The sequence below is a fragment of the Emiliania huxleyi genome, assembly GCF_000372725.1.
Source record: "Emiliania huxleyi CCMP1516 unplaced genomic scaffold EMIHUscaffold_4, whole genome shotgun sequence".
Classification (NCBI taxonomy): domain Eukaryota; phylum Haptophyta; order Isochrysidales; family Noelaerhabdaceae; genus Emiliania; species Emiliania huxleyi.
Window position 1 is genome coordinate 1,430,496 of NW_005198966.1, and position 17,689 is coordinate 1,448,184.

The following is a 17,689-nucleotide window of genomic DNA, read 5'->3' on the forward strand; positions in this document are numbered from 1 at the left end:
TAGTGTGCTGCTCGCGAGGCCATCGACAGCAAAGGTCTCCACTCGCAAGCCGCTCATCGATCGGTTCCCTGCATAAGCGGCTCCTCGGTTCGCTGTGTTCCGCTCGGTCGTCCATCGCCGCCAGCCACCTTCGGGTCGCGTTGGTCGCCAGCTCTCCCAGCTCGTCGTTTGGTCACCGAGGAGTGCAGCGAAAGCCGCCTCAAACTCCAGGACGTGCCAGCCCACCGCTGGACGCGCATCCCTCCTTGTCCCACTAGGACTTGTCAAATTTGCCGAGGCGAGAGTACTCGACCGAATTTCCGGCGTGTTTCATATTTCTCATGCCCAGCCCGATCGATGCCGTTCATCCGGCTCGCTGGGTGCCCCTCCTTGCGCAGTGTCCCCCACTATATGTCGCCGTTATCGGGGCACGCTATCCTGTGCAGTCAGGGCAAGTGGGGGCGGGGGGCACTCCCACCTCTCCTGTGTACGGGTGGTGACTGTCCCTAGTCTCGGAGGGGGGCTTGAAGCTAAGAATATTTTATTTTTTCCGGCTCGCTGGGTGCGCTTGCTTAGGCCTTAGCCCCGGCCCTGCCTGGATGTGAGGTTGCTGACCGCACTCCAAGTGCTCCAAGCTGTGGCGCTGAGAGAGGTTCTCGAGGTTCTCGAGGTTGATATCCTTTCTTTGGCCGCGTTGGGTAGCGAGAGAGAGGGACACACACACACACACACACACACACACACACACACACACACAGAGAGAGAGAGAGAGAGAGAGAGAGAGAGAGAGAGAGAGAGAGAGAGAGAGAGAGAGAGAGAGAGAAGAGAGAGAGAGAGGGGGGGGGGAGGGAGAGGGGGGGGGGGTCCTTGTTCTTTTTGAGAGGACAGCGAGCTTTTCAGAATGCCTGAGATGATCGGGGATCAGGCAACGGGCGCGGCGGGACCCCCCCCCCCCCCACCCACCCACCCACAGTGGCAAACTTGCTTGTTATCTATCTAGCCTTTGGACGGACGGAAACGGCCCCCCCTCTCATGGCTGACCCTGGGCATGGCCTCTCTGGGGGTGAGCTGGGTCGGCCTCCTCCGGGTCTGCAATTCGCACGGCGGGTCCGCGTCCGGGCAAGCATCCGAGGCCCGCGGTTGTCCTGTCGCAGGGCGCGACCGACATGGAGATCTGCTGCCCACAGATCAGTGCTTTTGTCGACTATTGCTCGTGATCTGGTCCTCACGGGGTTGACCCGTCTCCTCCAGATCGAGACGGACTTCATGAACGGCCGAGCAATATTTCTTCGTTAAGATTATTAATTGATGCTTTTTGCACGGCTGAGCCCCCCCCCCCCCTCCCCCTCCCCCGCGCCCATTTCCTGCCCTCTCCCGCCACACACTCCGTCAGAGCCCTCTCCCCTCTTGCACAACAGAATTTTTGACAATTAACCAATGGAACTTACAACAATGGGCTTGCCCATCCCGGAGTGGTTCGACCCCACACAAATCCGGAGGGGTGACGGGATGCTGTCGTACGATGGTCTCAGGCCCAGAGAGAGATTTTTGTTCAGGCCCAGTGAGGTAGTGCATCTGACTATCCCGGATCCTGCTGAACAAGCTCCTCTTGTAGCTCGATCGGTCACACCGCCACCACCGCCGACGTCTCCCAGTGAGATGATGGAGAGGGGGGACGACACTGCTCGATCTACCCTCTGGGGTCCTCAGCAGCGTGCACCTCGATCCTGTACCGTGTTTGTTATGACCCCCCCCAATGAACACACCAGTGAGGGAGGGCGAGACGATAGGGGTCCCGTACCATGCGGAATCGACCCTATCAAGTGCTCAAGCGCTCAAGTGTTATCTATCTCCGCGAGTCTCGATCAAAACTGGCCGCTCAGACGCAAGCAAAGCGGAACGCGTCGAAACGATTGCGAGCCCGAGTGGTCGTTTCGTCCAAAGATGGCATCCGTGCAGGATCGACCAAAAGGGGGCGCGAGGAAGGTCGTGGTTGCCACGCTCGTCCAGACGGAGCTGGTCGAGTGGCGAGAGATCAACCCGAAGCAGTGTGCCGCTCTCCGCCTCGGTCCCTCTCGCACCGACCCTCGGACTGATTCTCGCGCCGCCACCCCCCTGTGCTGAAGGTATAAGCGCATCCTGAAGCGTCGCGTTGAGCGTGCCACGAACGAGCACATCCGACCGCACCTGCCTCGCCAGCCGGTGCGCCCGCTCACTCCCGCCTGCCTCTCCACTTACCCAACCGCCCGCGTCCAAAACACCGGCTCAATCTGGCACAATCTCACGCCTCGTCGCCCGCCCTCAGTATCTGCACGAGTCACGGCACCGGCACGCCGTCAACCGGCAGCGCGGCCAAAAGGGCCGATTCGCCAACCGCGCGCCCGCCGCGCCAGGCCGAGAGCAGCTCGAGGCGCTCGACTTTCTGAACGAGCAGCCTTACGAAAAGGAGGCGGTGGACGCCTCGTCGGGAGCATCGCGACCGGAATCGGCAGAACTCATGTGAGCCATACATCCTGGCCAGACTGACGGGCACAGGGCCGGCCTGTCCGCTCTCCTCCCTGAGAACGGGGGCGAGAGAGTGTTGAGTGAGCCAACGCACCCGCACTGTCACTCGGCATGCAGATATCCAGCCTCATCGGCCACTTGCAGTGGCCGAGACGATGCGACGCGCCGCGTAGCCGTGGCTGAGTGGACCTGTACATCTGTGTTGTGCCTCCTGTGTCGACGCAACTCGCGCGATGCTGCGGTTTTAGATCTCGCGGTGACCGGTGTGTCACAACGTCACACAAGTGTCACATAGTCGTCCAAGTGTGCGCACATCGCCGGCTTCGGGGCTTCGCCAACGGCCAAGCGTTTGCGCGGGCCGTGCACACACCGGAGTTTTGACTGTTTATGTATCAAGCCCAAAAGGGCATCTACAGATCTTGTTCTATGGTGGCTCGTACAAACACATAATCTCCGGAGATAGAGTGAACGTGAGAGAGGCGCGGACACTGCTTAAGAGCTTAACTCGCCGCGGGAAGACGCGAGGGAGTCCCACTCGTTCTCACGCCCAGATGGTTTGCACCCTATGACCTCGCCCGCTTGATGTTGTTCCGCGAGCGCCGGCAACCCCCAAACCACGCCGCCGTACCGAGCCGTAACAGGTGTACACGTATGTCACGGAGCAACGCGTGACGGAACGAGGGAACGTGCGAGCGCTGCGCGCGAGACAGACCACGTACGCATACAGAGCGGCATCTGACGAACACGCCTATCGAGAAGGAGACTGAGAGACAGCAAAATGCGACGTGCGAGAAAGGCGTACCGGCGAGAACGGAATGACTATTGGCCTGCAGGATCTGTGCTCACGGCACACGCCGTCAGCGCGTGTCCGCCGTGCGCCGGACTGGAGTGATCAGCGTCTAGGCTTGCCGTTCAGATCTCGCCGAGGATCCGGTCCCGATGCCTCGCCTCTTCCGCCTCGGAGATCTTGCCCCCCTCTTTTAGCTGTCTGAGAAAAGCCATTCGCTCCGAGATGCTCTCGCAGCGCGCGCTCTGGGCCTGGGGCGTCGAGGCTGGCCGCGCGTCGGAGGCCGTTGGAGCAGGCGGAGCCACGGGCTTGGCCCGCGGTTGCACGGTCTTTCGTGGGCGTTTGATCTTCACCTCGACGTCAGGCTCGGACACGGCGGCCACCTTGACGCGCGGGCGCTGGCCGTCAACAGGCTCTAGCCAGGCGAGCGGGTGCCACTGCTTCTCCGGTTCGTCGGCGCCGTCGGGGTCATACGTCACCTCGAAACGGCGGGTCTCGGCGTTGAGGGCGGTGACCTCGCCTGTGTACCACGTTCCAGAACGCGGGCACCAGCAAACCGTAACTGAGTCGCCCACGCCGAGTGACGGTTTGCTACCTCCGCTCGACCTCCGACTCATGATGCCATTCATCAGGCCGTCGGACACCAGCGCGGTATGGTGGACGCTCACGCTACCAGCGCGGTAATGGTGGAGCTCACTCTCTCGTTCTGCTCACAAGTCTGGCGCTCACAGGCGAACGGTTTTTTGGCTTGTCCACCAATACCTCGCTGGTGTCAGTCCGAGCCTCAGTGTTCATTCGAGTTCTTCACCTCCTCGCCTACCTACCTACCGGCTTTTAGACTCCCCGTGCCGACGGGGTGGCTCCAAGACCAAGTGCTCCACTAACACTCACACACACGTAACGCACACACGCAAAACACAACTACGGGCCCAGATCACACACTCACACGTCGTTTGGATCCTGGAGCCCTGCTCACGTGTTTGGGTTGTCCACACAGTCGGGGGCCGCTCGCGACAGCCTCACAAATTCGCGCACTTGCTGCTTCTGCTCCTCCGTCTCGGGCGAGAGGAGCGTGGCGCCGACCCCCTGGTTGCGCAGCGAGCAGTAGACCTGCGTCCGGACGAGCGCCTCCTCCGCGCCGATGTTGTAGAGGTAGGCGAGCAGGCAGGCGCAGACCAGGCCGGCTCTACCCTTGCCTCCCCAGCAGTGGACGTAGAGCACCTCGCCAGTCCGAACGCGCCGAGCCAGCTCGTAGACGAGGCTGCGCAGTGCCGCGACGTCGTCCGCAGGATGCATGTCCCGTATTCCAAAGTGGGCGAACTTCAGTGGCGATTCAGGGGCGGCGGCTGCGGCGTCCGCCGCGTAGGGCTCCAGGCCGGGGAGCGGCTCAACAGCGACGCCGCCGAGCACCGTGCTGCCATCCTGCGGCGGGACTTCGGCCTGCAGGCACACAAAGGTGCCGCAGCCCTCTGAACGGATGGCGGTCAGCCGGGACAGCGTCGAGCCGCGGCCGCTGCCGGGGTGGCGACCTTGCATCACGAGGCCCGGGATGGCCCAGTGAGCAGTATCGGAGACAGAGTGCGTCGCCTGCAGCGCCTCAAGGTCTCGCAGATCAGGCAGCGGCGGAAGCGCGAAGGATGCGGCGAAAGACGTGGACATCGCAGCAAACATCGATCGATTGCACACAGCGCAGAACGCGCGACGTGTAACTCCCTGGGCCCTCGGTCCTTGCGCGTTCCTTTTCTTTTTATGGCTCCAACCAAGTCAGTGGGACTGTTGTGTTACAGTGGCCACAGACCCCCAAGCCCTATCCGGGTAGGGGCCCGAACCCTGGATGTGAGGCTTAATCACCACACTCCGGTGTGAACACTGCCGCCGTGTACGTCACCATCGCCTCTCTTCATCGCCGATCTCGCCGACGCCGCTCGCCGCTCGCCGCCGCCCTGCCTTGCCCTGCCCTGCCCTCGCACAAACAAACCAACACACACAATCACACATACAAACACACACACACACACAACTCCTTGCCCCCGCGCCCTCCCGCCCCACGCCCTGCGCCTCACGCCTCGCGTCCCACGCACGCCCCGCACCCCGCGCCCCCACACCCCTCACCTCGCGCCTCACGCCTCCCTCCCCACCCTCTCAGGCATTTCTCATCCCCGCTACTCGCCGACTCCTCCTCCCCCCGCATGACCGACGACTACCCGTCCTTCGGCGACTCCTCCCTCCTCGGCGCCAACGTCTACTACCGGGGGACCGTCGCCCTCGGGCGTACTGGAATGATCCCAGCGGCACACGTCTACGAGGGGGGGCTCCGAAAGGTCGGCATGCCTGGCATGTCGGGCGACTAGGCAGGTCATTGACCTCCTCCCCGCATGTCCGCATCGGGGGAGGGCGGCTCGTAACTGAGGTTCGCCGTCAGGGACAGTCGACCTCCCCTCAACCCGACGAGAGGGGGCCCACGGGTAAGAGACCGAACGGCCGGCCGGATTACTAGGACGCCGAGGCCCCGCACGGGGAAGAGTCCGAACGCCCGGCCGGGCAACTAGGTCATTGAGGCCCCGACCCTCTCTCCACCCGGCCATTCCAACGGCCAGGCCGCTCGCTTAAGGCTGATTGGCTAGACGAGCGGCCTACCTCCAACGGGGCGGTCCGGAAACCGTGGAACCTGCCCGCCAACCTGTCTTTAAGGTTGCTCCCGGCCCAGTGGGGATTTTGGCCTACTCAGTGATCGTCTAAGGGGCCCTAAATGGCCTGCAATGCCATATCTTTTGTGCCTAGCTTGTAGAGCACCTTAAAAAAGTACTATGTCTTGCAGTGAAAAGTTTTTCGATGACGCGGGGGTCCGTGGTGAGCAGATTCCCAGATTCTCCAGATTCCCCCTCGAAAACCGCCCCTTTTAATTCATTGCGGCCGCGGGCCAGCTCGGATTACTTTTCACTGCATGACATAGTAGTTTTTTGGTGTTACGGTGCCTACAAAAAATATCCGAGATCATATGGAGCTGACCACAGGGTTTGCGGCGATCACTGTCCTACCAGCGGACACAGTGGGCCGCGGACACCCGTCCGTGAATGACCTTAAGGTCCGACCTGTGAGCTCTGCCTGCGCTCGGCACCGGGCACCGCCTCGGTATACAAAACGCGCCTGCGGGCGGACCCTCACGGATCACGCTTCACGGATCACACTCGGTGTGACACTCCAAGTGTGCTCCAAGAGCCAAGAAAAAGTACGAGTGGCATTTTGCGAGACATACGGAGTCGGACGCTCTCGCACTCCCCATCTCCAAAGCTCCAAGAGCGTCGGCAAGGAGCAGAAAAAAAGAGTAATTACTGTAACCGGGCTGAAACTAAGATGACGCGGTGGAGCACTTGGAGCACTTGGAGTGCAGTCGGTAACCTCACATCCAGGGCCGGTGAGCTGAGAAGCGCATCCAGCGGGCCGGATGATCGGGATCGGGCTACGGGCTAGAGAGCCCTGACCCCTAGCTAGGTGGGCCCTCTCGCCATGAATGCGTGAAAGGTGAATGGTCCTGTCGTCGCTGTCTGTCCGTTTCTCGAGATCTGTGTCTCTCGACTGTGTCTGGCGTTACGGTTTATGGGAGATATCAGATATGCTGCACTGCGAGAATCGCCTCTATTTCCGGGGACAGATATTTGGGTCTCGATATCTCCCCTTATAAGTTTCTCGTGTCGATAATGGCCGACGCATTCATTGCATTGTTGAATCGTCAGTGGCAGAAAGGCGGGCCCTCCAACTCGCTGGCTGAGTCGGGCCTAGAGGGAGCGGACCCTGAGTTGAGGAAATCGGGGGACGCGACCCACTTCGCCACAGACGGTCCCGCGCCTCGCCGCTATGACGGCCACACGACCGCAGCTCGTGTGCGTGTGGCCGTCTTTGTCCGGAGTGAATACTCCAACGCGCTCGTCGGTGACGGCGTCCCCCGATTTCGCCGCGCTCGGCGAACCTCGACAGCGCTTTCGGTGGCATGCAGCTCTTTGCGCCTGAAGCCTGGAGAGCAGCTCCTCTGCTGCTCATACGCTCTGCACAGTTGGCACAGCCTACTGTGCGGCTGCCACAGCTGTGACAGCGATGGGCTCGCCCTCACTGGCCCTCAGTCACTCGTGCTGCGGCTTGTGTGAGCGACACTGCTCGGCGACTGCCGGCACACTGTGAGACCATGGGTGTGAGGTAAAACCACGCTACCAGCGCTTGGTCACATCAGCCCTGAGGTCATATCCTTCTCCTCTGTTGATGGTAACACTTGTCTACTCGCTGGAGCCGAGCAGGAGGGCTTGGCGCACAACCCCTGTTCAACTCAGGGTCCGCACCCCGTACTTGTGCATGTGTTTGATGGCCCATGGCATCGACATGGAAGGCTTCATAGACAGAAGACACGCGCAGTCGCTTGCCGCCATCCGGGAGCGAGCTCTTGGTGGCTGGGGTTGTGATTTTCGTGAATAGTCCTCCTACCTTTCTAGCGCTGCTGCGCGAGGGCGGCGATCAGTGCCACCGCCCGCCGCTGTGCTTCGCGCACGACCGCCGCCTCAAACGCCGCCTCCGCCTCCTCGCCCTGCGGCGTGTAGCTGCACGGCGGCGCGGGCTCCGCCAAGTCGAAGGGCAGCGCGCCGGGGGCGGCGGCGCCGTGGGAGAGGCCCAGCAAGCGCCCGCCCGCCCGCCCGCCCTGGGCGGCAACCTCGTCAGCGTGGCTGGAGAGGAGTCGCGAGCCGACGAAGCAAGTGATCAGCACGCCCACGATGTCCATGACCACCTTTGAGCTTTGTGGATGAGGAGTTCAAACAAGGGGGGGAGGGGAGAGGGAGGGAAGGACCCGCGGACCTGGATGGTTGCTCCCGCGTGCGCCGGGTCGAGCCGCACGAGGTAGAGCCCCATCGGCAGCGCGGCGCCGACGACGACGGCGATCGCGACGATGCAAAAGGCCTATCCTCGGAGTGCTGCGGGACGCGGGTCGGGGGTCGGTGCGGGAGAAGCGGACCCGCGAGCCGGGCTAGAGGGGCGGGCCGAGGTTGCGACTGTGGCGGACTCGAGGTGGGCGTGCGGCGCGTCGTCGGGCAGGAAGTAGTCGACGCGCCTGCGGGACGGGGCGTGGACATTGTCGCGGAACGGGTCTCGACGGGCGGGGACAGCGAGCCATGGGGGGGGTAGGGAAGGGGTGGGGTGGGGTGGGAGGGGAGGAGGGAAGGGGTGGGGTGGGGTGGGGGGTGGGGGGCGGCGGACGAGGCGCGACACGCGCCAGTAGCTCAGCGCCGCGAGGAGTGCGGCGATGCAGAGCCCGACGCGCAGCTCGGAGAGGAGGAGGCTGCCCATCGAGGCGCGGCGCGTTGCGCCGGTGGCGAGGCCGCGGATGACGAGGACGGCCGCCTGGACAGGCCGTGGACGTGTCACTCATGGACGTGTCATGGACTTGGTCGGCCACGCTCTACGAGAAGTGCGGCCGCCTGGTTGCCCGCGTTGCCGCCCGCGCCGACGAGCATGGTAAGGAAGGCGATGAGGGTCGGGTGGCGGTCGAGGAGCGACTCGTACCGGCGGAGGACGACGGAGGAGGCGGACTGGAAGAGGAGCAGCGCCTGCCGATGCCGAGGCAGGCGAGCGAGGCAGGCTCAGCAGAGGCAGAGGCTAGGGGCCAGGTGTGCGCTGTAGGGGTCAGGCGCGGGTGCAAATGGCGAGGAGCGGTTAGGGACCGGGGAGGGTGTGAGCGAGAGGGGTTAGCTGGGGGAAGAGGGGGCGCACACACCACGAGCAGCAGGGCGCGCCCCTTCAGCTGGGCAAAGAGATCTCGCAGCCACGTGCCGGGCCAGGCGCGTGGGGCGTCCCCGCCCTCCTTCGCCATCAGAGGAGGCATCCACGTCGGAGCGCGCCGAATGGGCGGGGCGCCATCAAGCTGCCCGCCCTCCGGCGGCTCCATGGGCTGCTGGCGCTGCTCGCCGTCCGCCGCGGCCTCGTCGACAGCGTGTGGCTGCTCGCCGAAGCGCTCAAACGAGGTGGGCGAGCGCGCAAAGAGGCGCCAGCCGCCCCACCGTCCACGCGCGGCCTCGCGCCGCCGCTGCTCGTGCTCGGCGCGGCCCGCGTCGTTTGACCCGTCGTCCTGTCCGGCGCTGCGATCGGACAAGGCCAGCTCCGCCGTGATCGTGTCAACGAGGACAACCTCGACGTCCATCTGCCTCTCCACCTCGATCGCGTCCACAAGAGAGGCCACAGAATGCGATCGCGAGACGGGCGCCGACTCAGCGTCCTCGGCGAGCACTGCCTCGAGCGCGGTCTCAGCCTTCGCGAGCCAGCCCGGCGTCGCACTGCCGGCCGGCGGAAAACCGACGCCGTCAGTCAGTGCCGGCGGAAAACCGACACCATTTGCCGGCGCTGCCTTTTTGGAGTCGCTCTTACGCCGGCGACCGGCGCGCGGAGGCATCGGGCTTTGTATTTCAAAGTCGTACTCGTTGACCTCCTTCCCTTTCTCATCAAGCTGGCGCGAGAGCTGCTCGACCCTCCTCCTGTCGTCGTCATTGCGGCGGCGCACTGCGAGGCACGCCTCGACGCCGACCGGCAACGACCCTACCTCCACATCATCCATATCATCGTCGAGCGCTTTGGTGGTCGTTATCGGCGTGTTCGCCGATGGCTTGAAGTGGAGCGCCGCCTCCATATACACCGTGTCGCGTGTGTCTCTGCGCCTGAAGACCGACTCTCCCTCGCCGCCGACGCCGGGGCGTGCCTTGCTGACAGCGTTTCGGTGAAAAGAATTCAAATTCGAGTTTTTCTTAGGTTTGCTTCGTAAGCTGGGGCCTGGACGCCCCAGCCGGGGCAGGGTACCCTTTTAATTAAGCCTAGTGGGTACCCTAGGCCGCAGCGAAACCAGCGGAAACCGTCTCCCAGACCCATCACACCGCGCCGTCCTCATCGCACCCACCCCCGCCTCAGCGCTTCACCCACGCGAATTTCTTCCGCGCGCCCGCCTGGCCCGGCTTCTTCCTCTCGCGCTGCCGCCGGTCGCGAGTCAAGAAGCCGGCCGACTTTAGTGTCGGCCGCAGGTCAAAGTTGAGGCCCTGCAACGCGGTGGCGATGCCGAGCCGGAGCGCCTCCGCCTGGCCGGAGCGGCCGCCGCCCCGGACGGTCGACATCACCGAGTAGAGGCCCGCGGTCTGCGTCTTGAAGAATGGCGACAGCGCCGCGTACCGCAGGTCCCAGTGCCCGCCGAAGAACTGCGAGACGGACTGGCCGTTGACCGTCACCTGCGGCGCATCCGGGTCCTCCGACTCCCACACCCACACACGCGCGACCGCGCGCTTGCGCCGGCCAACGGCGTGCGCGCGGCCGAGGTGGTCGACTGAGACGTACTTGCGAGAGGTGTCGCCGGCCGGCCGCTCGGACGGAGACGGGCCGCGCACCGCGCCCGCGATGCGCAGCGTGCCCTGCACCCCGTCGCCGGCGCCCGCCGCCCGCCCGGCGAGGGTGGAGCACACGCGCCGCAGCGAGCGGGAGGCTCCCGACAGCATGAGCGAAAAGCCCGAAAAAGAATTTACCCCCGTGTGAAGTGTTGGGCGCGCCACCAAAGAGTCCATACAGACATGGGTGCGAAACAACGACAAGACCAAGGCACGGGCAGAGGAACGAGAGAAGAATATAGGGTGGATAAAGCGCCTGTTCACGGCATGGAGGGTGAGCCACACCGAACGTACAAAATCTCTCTCTCCGAACGTACCGAGCGAAGAGCCGAGCGGAAGGAGGACGGGGAAGATGACTCCGAGGAGGACGAACCAGTGGAAATCCAGTTGTCAGATGTCACGATGCATCCGAAGGGGACCCCAGCGCCGGCATCATCCGTAAGAGGCACGATGTTCGAAGAGAGAGTGGACCTGAGCAACAACATGACCTGTAGGCAAATGATCGGAGTGGGAGTCAGAAATGTGGTCCTTGCGCGAGGGGAGCTCGATAGACTCGAGGGGCCAGGATACGCCGCGAGGAGGACGGAGTTGCGCCGAAAGGCGAAAGAAGCCGCGAGAACAAGGGACCGGCAGGCGGCGGCGTCACAGGACGAGGCAGAAGAGAACGACGCGACAGAGGAGGAAATGACACGGGAGAGAACGACGAGAGTGGGACGACCGCGAGGTGGCATGAAGGTTGCAGCGAGAAGCGGCGAGAGACTGCGAAGAGAGATAGGAAGAGGCAGACTCCCTAGGGTGGGCGACGGCTAGCGCACCACACACCTCTCCTTAAAATCCCTGTGTGGTGGCGGCGTGCCGTCCTTCCATCCCTCCCTTGGGTTGTCTGTTTTCTTTCTTTCTTTTTTAAGAGCCTAGGTAGGTGCGGATCGGCAAGAGCGCAACGCGTCGATCTTTTTGCCCTCTATCACCTTGGGTTGTAAGAACTTGAAACACACCACGCAGGGGCACAGCAAGCACGGATAGCCGTTGAGGAGAAAGGGTGTAGCGTGTTCATATGCGCAGCCACGGCCGCCCGCGCGGCGGTGGGCGCGCCACCTCCCGCGAGCGCGGCGGGACCGGAATCGCGGCCGGAGGGAAGGACGAGCCGCCGCCGCCGCCGCCATACCATCAGCGACGACGACCGCGGCTCGCCCCAAACGCCAGGCGCTGGATCGGCAGTAGGGCTTGGGCGGCGCAGCGTAGGCCTCGAGCCACACGAGTCGCCGACACCCCCCCCTCATCGACGTGATGGCCGCTCTCACTGCCGGCCGATGCACCCTGCGAAGCCACCGCACCAGCGACACTGGCCGCGGCTCGCCGCCACGCGCCGGCTCGGAAGAGGGGCTATCGGCGGCGCAGCAGAGCGGCATGCGTCGTCATTCGAGCAGCACCAGCCCCCCTCTTCGACGGGACGGCCGCTCCCGGAGCCGGCCGGTGAGCGCCCGACCCACGCCCCCTCTCGCACCCCCCCGATCCCCCTGCGCGGCGCCCCCTCCACTGCGCGCCGGCTCGAGCGCCTATTGCCAAATCGCGACTTTCGAGCGCAGTGCGTGCGCCCCACACGTCACGCGAGCGCAGGAGAGTTTGCGGCAGAGCAGTACCGTGTACTAGCCGGAGGCATCGCGCCGAAACCCCCGCGCATTCCGCCCCTCAACAGAGGCTGCAGGAGGCAGATGGCCAATAGCGACGATCGTTACGAAATGTAGCCTTACCGGGAGCTCTCCAAGCTGTCTTGGGTGGTATGGCTTGGGCGTGACTTCTCGTCGCCCATCTCTCCTGGAGATGTCTACTCTATTTATTTATTTGAGGAAGACGAATACTCAACACTAATACCGACACGCATGCGAACAAGCTTCGAACGACGTCGGTGACAAGGCAGCTTCGGGACTGTAAGTCGTGTCTGGATGTGGCCGCATGGGGCGAAGTCTAGGGACAAGGCAGCGTCGGAGTAATGAACGGGGCAGGGAGCGAGGGGGTGCTGGCCTGCGAGACGCATAAGAGCCTTCGCGGAGCCTTAGGCGCACGGCGTGTCGGCGGTCGGGAGGGGCGCGTCCTCCGTCGTGTAATGTTCGCCGAGCAGGTTCGAGACGTACATGGCGTCGTACCCGGGCCTCCACGGCCCCTTGTCGAACGTGTTGCCGAGGCGCGATGCGGAGGGGAGCGAGCAGTCCTCCATCGTGGTCGTGTAGGTGTCGAAGGTCCGGCCTTGGAAGTTGTTGGGGTTGGCCGGGATCAGGCCCGTCACCTCGGTCAGACCGGCGGGGCAAGCCACAACCTCGACCCGCACGTCGCGGTTCCAGTGCAGGTCGTATGCAAAGGCGAACTTGCAGCTCTCGATGGCCTTGGTGGTCGTGTAGCTGCCCACGCCCTCAAAGGCGAGCGCGCACGCCGTCTCGGCGTCCTCGATGCAGATGCCGCCGCCCCCGTTGCATCCATTCCCCGGCGGCGCGCAGGCCTGCTTGCTGCCGCCGCTGGCGATGCACGCGGCGTAGGTCGCACCGCCGCGGATCCCGCCCTGCCACGTGACGACGCTGTCGAGCTGGGACCCCGCGTTCGAGTAGCCGATGCTCTGCAGGTGGCTGACAAAGTCGGTGTTGGCGGAGGTGGCGTACTTGGAGTAGAAGGGGACCGGAGGCACGGCGGTCTCGCTGCCCGCGGCGCTGCACCCGTTGTAGGCGCCCAGGCCGCCACCCGCCATGTAGACGTCCACCGCGCTCGCGGCCGTGTTGAAGATCTGCGCCTTGAGCTTCGGCGCGAGTGGGACGGCGGAGCTAGGGGCGAACTGGCTGGAACCGCTGCTGGGCGTCACCTCGATGCACGTGCCGAGCGGAAGCTTGTCGAAGGTGACGACGGCGTAGGCGCCATCGTACCCGTCGGCCGCGGCAGCGGCCACCATTTCGCTGCTGCCGAGCATCAAGGTCGGCGACATCCAGCCCGCGCCGCCAGGGCTGGCAGGGTTGATGCTGCTCGGGGAGAGGATGTCGGCACAGCTCTGCTTCTCCGACTCGGCGCAGTAGAGGCCCCGGACGTCGTCGTCGGCACCGCACATCAAGGCGGCGTCCGCCGGGCACGTGAATTTCTCGCCAAAGGCCTCGGCCTCGGTGGCCGAGCAGGCTTGCCAGCTCTTGTAGTAGAAGTTGGGCGCGGCGTTGGTCGAGGGCGGCGGGGAGGGACCCGTGGACGGGGAGGGCGACGGGGAGGGCGACGGGGAGGGCGAGGGCGCTGGCGAAGGAGACGGCGACGGCGAGGGCGAGGGTGACGGAGACGGCGTCGGCGTCCCAGGCGAGCAAGTGTCTCCCCAGGTGCAACCGCCAGCCGCGTTCAGGTCAGCGTGGCAGTGGTCTGCTGTGCACCAGGACCGGCCGAGGAGGTCGCAGCCGCACTGGGGATGGGCGCACACGGGGCAACCCGCCGGCCCGGGTGAGGGAGAAGGGGACGGCGACGGCGAGGGCGCAGGTGCCGGGGAGGGCGAGGGTGACGGGGAGGGCGACGGGGAGGGCGACGGGGAGGGCGAGGGCGCTGGCGAAGGAGACGGCGACGGCGAGGGCGAGGGTGACGGAGACGGCGTCGGCGTCCCAGGCGAGCAAGTGTCTCCCCAGGTGCAACCGCCAGCCGCGTTCAGGTCAGCGTGGCAGTGGTCTGCTGTGCACCAGGACCGGCCGAGGAGGTCGCAGCCGCACTGGGGATGGGCGCACACGGGGCAACCCGCCGGCCCGGGTGAGGGAGAAGGGGACGGCGACGGCGAGGGCGCAGGTGCCGGGGAGGGCGAGGGTGACGGGGAAGGCGACGGGGAGGGCGACGGGGAGGGCGAGGGCGAAGGAGACGGCGACGGCGAGGGCGAGGGTGACGGAGACGGCGTCGGCGTCCCAGGCGAGCAAGTGTCTCCCCAGGTGCAACCGCCAGCCGCGTTCAGGTCAGCGTGGCAGTGGTCTGCTGTGCACCAGGACCGGCCGAGGAGGTCGCAGCCGCACTGGGGATGGGCGCACACGGGGCAACCCGCCGGCCCGGGTGAGGGAGAAGGGGACGGCGACGGCGAGGGCGCAGGTGCCGGGGAGGGCGAGGGTGACGGGGAGGGCGACGGTGACGGAGACGAAGGAGACGGCGGTGTGGTCGTCCCGATCGGACCAAACCTGATGTTGCTGAACTTGACAAAGCTGTTTGGATAGTTCTCGCGCACGTACTCGGGCGTGCTCGTCTCGTCGCCGGGGCAAGGCCCGCGCAGGTTGGATGGCGGGTCGCCAAAGTCGGAGTCGAGCCACTTCATGTTGACCGTCTCGTCGTCCCAGAGCGACATGACGAGTACCATGCCCGTCTCGTGCGCGATGTCCATCGACTCCATCCCGCCCTTTTCCAAGAAGTTGGTGCCGTCGGCTGCCCACTCGGCGGCGGCATCGCAGAAGCCCTCCGTGATCGAGTCGTGCGGGGAGCCGACCTTTGTGACGGTCGGGTTCTGCACCACAACGCCGTCCTGCACGTAGAAGCGGCGGATCTCGGAGAGCGTGCCGTCGTCGGTGCCGTCGTCGGTGATGAACTGCGTGACGACGGTCATCTTCTTGGTGGTGTCGACGCGGAAGGAGGAGCCGGGCCCGTAGAAGGAGGTGTTGCCGTGCCGGTAGGGCTGAAAGTCGCAGCCATTCTTGTCGCACACGCCGTTGTACCGATTCTCGCCGTCGCCGCAGTCCACCTCGCCGTCGCAGCGGTAGTAGCGGTCGGTGTCGGGCTTCGTGGTGTCGCACGAGTGCGGAGTGTACGCCGTCGCGAAGGAGTTGGCCTCCCAGATGTCCATCTCGACGCAGCAGGCGCCGTAGCGGCCGCCGCTCTCGCCCGAGGTCCACCCCTCGCTGTTTGTCTCGCCGTGGATGTACTTGATGTCGTGTGGGCACTGCGCGTCGCAGTAGCCCGTGCCGAGGTTGGCACCCGCCGTGTTGGACGGAAAGGCGCCCAGGCCGCCGTCCTCGGGCATCTCGACAAAGTAGAGCGCGCCGTTCATCCCGCACTGGAGCGTGCTCACGTCGACGTCAAAGGTGAACTCTGCATTCTTGAGCTTGAACATGTAGTAGCTGTTGTCGTCGTTCATGAGATAGGTGCGGCTGCCGACGTTGGTGCCGTACTGGTGATCCGTCACGAACTTGAGCGAGAGCTCCGAGCCGGCGGCGGTGATGCCATACGTCGACTCGTACTCGGAGAGCGAGATGCCCTCGAGCTCGCAGTCGCGGGTGCACTCTGCCGGCGTGCCGCACTCAAAGTGGTCGTTGAAGCAGTTGGACGACCCGGTGCCATCGTGGTACCAGCGCCTGCGCACGGAAGGAGGCGAGTGGAGCGGGCAGGCGAGCGCTGGCGGTGGCGCTGGCGGTGGTGCAGTAGAGGGTGTCTGCAGTGCGGAGGGCTGTGGTGGCGCTGGCTCGGTGGCGCAGGCGCACAGCTGTGGCAGCGAGGGAGGTGAACGAGCGAGGGGTAATGGAGGGACTCCGCACCAGTTGGCGTCGAGCGTGATCGGCTTCGGCGAGGAGGTGCACGCTTGCTCGGTGCACTCGTAGAAGTCAATGGTGGGATGCTGCTCATTGACGAGCGTGCCAATCTTCTGCGCGACGGCGGTGGCCGAGAGGAGGAGTACGAATCGCATCGAGTTTGCTTGAGACAGCCGGAAGCGGCCAGCACCGAACAGGGAGGAAACAATGGGGGAAGGAGGGTGTTTGCCTTTTACGATATATCCGAGCGGTTAATGGTCTCGGCGGTTTACGTGTGGGTCATGAACATCCACGACTCCCTTGCGGACGTCCCGCGATCTCACTATTGGGATCAAACGGACTGGTCCTCGGTCCTCGATCGATCGACGTCTCGGACATCGACGCGGACTAAGGGAGGGACATCCAGACGGGCACGGACGGTGAAGGAGCTCGGCTGGTCTCTCCGCTCTCTCTCTCTCTCTCTCCGCAAGGCCTCCCGACCGCGTCGAATTCTCGACGCGGGCTCTCTCGCTCGGTCGGCTGGCTACGGGTGGAACCCCCCACCCAGCTTCGGCTGAGGGCTGACTGACAAGCTGCCGAGCCCAAGTCACTGTGAGAGTCGTGATTTTGTTCTTGGTTTTCAAAAATCGGGTCGCAAACCCTGACAACAAACAGAGGTCTCTCTCAAACCCTTTGTTGTGTCTGTCAGTCAGCAGTCCACCTTCCTTCGGGTGTTCGGGCATGTTCGTAAGAGCCACAAAATGCGTTTCTTGTGGTGTGTGTATTAGTGTGTGGAGAATAGGGCGTCCGAACTCCCGGGAAAATTTCGGAAATTTCTCGGCGTTTCGCGGCCCTATCCACTGCTTGCTCCACACCGAGCGCCATCGGTCCGGACCGGCGTGCCCAATGAGGGTCGGCCTGCACAAGGTCTGAGCCGCGGGCGCTCGGCGCCAAGCAAGTGCAGTGTCACGCTCGCACTGGAGCGGGTCACAATGGGAAACCCTCGTTTCCTATGTACCTCGGTCCCCCAACGGAAGAGGCCTCGCTCCTATTGGAACTGGCCAACATCAGATTTGCCGCGTGCGTCCCTTTTTGAGCCGGCAAGCTATTTTCTTTTGGGTCCTGTGGGCACCCTACCTCTCTCCTCTGACCTCTCGCTCATACACTCTCTCTCTACGTGCGAGACTGTTGTTGTTATGCGTTTGTTGTCGTGTGTGAATGTAGTGTGTGGAGGGTGGGGCACTGGCGCCCGAAGGAAAGAATTGAAAGAAAATTCGGGACATTTCGTCGTCGTTTCGCTGCCTGTCCACGAGGTGGCGTGTGATCCGACAGTCTGCAACCCAACTGCTCCTATGCTCTCCGCGCTCGGCGTGCTCGCGAGTCCGCCTTCGATCCACGCCTCGTACAGCACCGTGGTCAACGTCCACGTCAGCGATCTCATGCCCGTCTTCCTGAGCGACGAGCTCAACTTCGAGTGGGATTCGCGCCTCAGCTCGCAGGAGATGGTCTACTCGCACACGCACGGCACGCTC

At 64.2% G+C, this 17,689-nt stretch overlaps 8 protein-coding genes across 8 annotated transcripts in view; 2 read left to right on the forward strand and 6 right to left on the reverse strand.

The window, feature by feature from the left end:
- Positions 1-1,923: 1,923 nt before the first annotated feature.
- EMIHUDRAFT_196450 (hypothetical protein) lies at positions 1,924-2,482 on the forward strand (the record flags this gene model as incomplete). The annotated part of the gene is made up of 3 exons (XM_005770653.1): positions 1,924-2,027; positions 2,106-2,181; positions 2,285-2,482. The coding sequence occupies 3 exons, from the start codon at positions 1,924-1,926 to the stop codon at positions 2,480-2,482; spliced, it is 378 nt and encodes a 125-aa protein (XP_005770710.1).
- Positions 2,483-2,874: 392 nt separating this feature from the next.
- Positions 2,875-3,980, reverse strand: EMIHUDRAFT_448005 (hypothetical protein). Its single transcript, XM_005770654.1, has 2 exons — positions 3,193-3,980; positions 2,875-3,017 (listed from the first exon to the last, which is right to left on the reverse strand). The coding sequence occupies exon 1, from the start codon at positions 3,898-3,900 to the stop codon at positions 3,397-3,399; it is 504 nt and encodes a 167-aa protein (XP_005770711.1). The 5' UTR covers positions 3,901-3,980; the 3' UTR covers positions 2,875-3,017; positions 3,193-3,396.
- A 263-nt stretch (positions 3,981-4,243) lies between these two features.
- On the reverse strand, positions 4,244-4,942 carry EMIHUDRAFT_196452 (hypothetical protein; the record flags this gene model as incomplete). The annotated part of the gene is made up of 1 exon (XM_005770655.1): positions 4,244-4,942. The coding sequence occupies one exon, from the start codon at positions 4,940-4,942 to the stop codon at positions 4,244-4,246; it is 699 nt and encodes a 232-aa protein (XP_005770712.1).
- Positions 4,943-7,634: 2,692 nt separating this feature from the next.
- EMIHUDRAFT_432355 (hypothetical protein) lies at positions 7,635-9,997 on the reverse strand. The gene is made up of 6 exons (XM_005770656.1): positions 9,027-9,997; positions 8,731-8,859; positions 8,526-8,653; positions 8,294-8,363; positions 8,111-8,212; positions 7,635-8,042 (listed from the first exon to the last, which is right to left on the reverse strand). Exons 1-6 carry the CDS (start codon positions 9,930-9,932, stop codon positions 7,749-7,751), a joined length of 1,629 nt encoding a protein of 542 aa, XP_005770713.1. The 5' UTR covers positions 9,933-9,997; the 3' UTR covers positions 7,635-7,748.
- A 206-nt stretch (positions 9,998-10,203) lies between these two features.
- Positions 10,204-10,856, reverse strand: EMIHUDRAFT_196456 (30S ribosomal protein S9; the record flags this gene model as incomplete). The annotated part of the gene is made up of 2 exons (XM_005770657.1): positions 10,204-10,698; positions 10,851-10,856. The coding sequence occupies 2 exons, from the start codon at positions 10,854-10,856 to the stop codon at positions 10,204-10,206; spliced, it is 501 nt and encodes a 166-aa protein (XP_005770714.1).
- A 1,618-nt stretch (positions 10,857-12,474) lies between these two features.
- EMIHUDRAFT_448007 (hypothetical protein) lies at positions 12,475-13,863 on the reverse strand. Its single transcript, XM_005770658.1, has one exon. It carries the CDS (start codon positions 13,757-13,759, stop codon positions 12,725-12,727), a length of 1,035 nt encoding a protein of 344 aa, XP_005770715.1. The 5' UTR covers positions 13,760-13,863; the 3' UTR covers positions 12,475-12,724.
- Positions 13,864-14,028: 165 nt separating this feature from the next.
- Positions 14,029-16,385, reverse strand: EMIHUDRAFT_448008 (hypothetical protein). Its single transcript, XM_005770659.1, has 3 exons — positions 16,185-16,385; positions 14,841-16,004; positions 14,029-14,680 (listed from the first exon to the last, which is right to left on the reverse strand). Exons 1-3 carry the CDS (start codon positions 16,331-16,333, stop codon positions 14,620-14,622), a joined length of 1,374 nt encoding a protein of 457 aa, XP_005770716.1. The 5' UTR covers positions 16,334-16,385; the 3' UTR covers positions 14,029-14,619.
- Positions 16,386-17,483: 1,098 nt separating this feature from the next.
- Positions 17,484-17,689, forward strand: part of EMIHUDRAFT_349956 (hypothetical protein) — a 960-nt gene continuing 754 nt past the window's right edge. Inside the window, exon 1 of the mRNA XM_005770660.1 lies at positions 17,484-17,689. This exon is cut by the window's right edge and continues 754 nt beyond it. Within this exon, the coding sequence (XP_005770717.1) occupies positions 17,510-17,689 (180 nt within the window). The 5' untranslated portion in view covers positions 17,484-17,509.

What these genes read in the sequence shown, in the direction of transcription:
- EMIHUDRAFT_448005 (XM_005770654.1), bottom strand. Translation starts at nt 3,900, where the DNA reads ATGAATGGCATCATGAGTCGGAGGTCGAGCGGAGGTAGCAAACCGTCA.
- EMIHUDRAFT_448007 (XM_005770658.1), bottom strand. Translation starts at nt 13,759, where the DNA reads ATGTGCGGTGCCGACGACGACGTCCGGGGCCTCTACTGCGCCGAGTCG.
- EMIHUDRAFT_432355 (XM_005770656.1), bottom strand. Translation starts at nt 9,932, where the DNA reads ATGGAGGCGGCGCTCCACTTCAAGCCATCGGCGAACACGCCGATAACG. An exon ending in GGCGCGCCCTGCTGCTCGTG is followed by an intron (nt 8,860 to 9,026) that starts GTGTGTGCGCCC and finishes CGGCATCGGCAG; the next exon opens with GCGCTGCTCCTCTTCCAGTC. An exon ending in CTCGCGGCGCTGAGCTACTG is followed by an intron (nt 8,364 to 8,525) that starts GCGCGTGTCGCG and finishes CCCGTCCCGCAG; the next exon opens with GCGCGTCGACTACTTCCTGC.
- EMIHUDRAFT_448008 (XM_005770659.1), bottom strand. Translation starts at nt 16,333, where the DNA reads ATGCGATTCGTACTCCTCCTCTCGGCCACCGCCGTCGCGCAGAAGATT. An exon ending in ATCACGCTCGACGCCAACTG is followed by an intron (nt 16,005 to 16,184) that starts GTGCGGAGTCCC and finishes TTCCGTGCGCAG; the next exon opens with GCGCTGGTACCACGATGGCA. An exon ending in GTCAAGTTCAGCAACATCAG is followed by an intron (nt 14,681 to 14,840) that starts GTTTGGTCCGAT and finishes GCCCATCCCCAG; the next exon opens with TGCGGCTGCGACCTCCTCGG.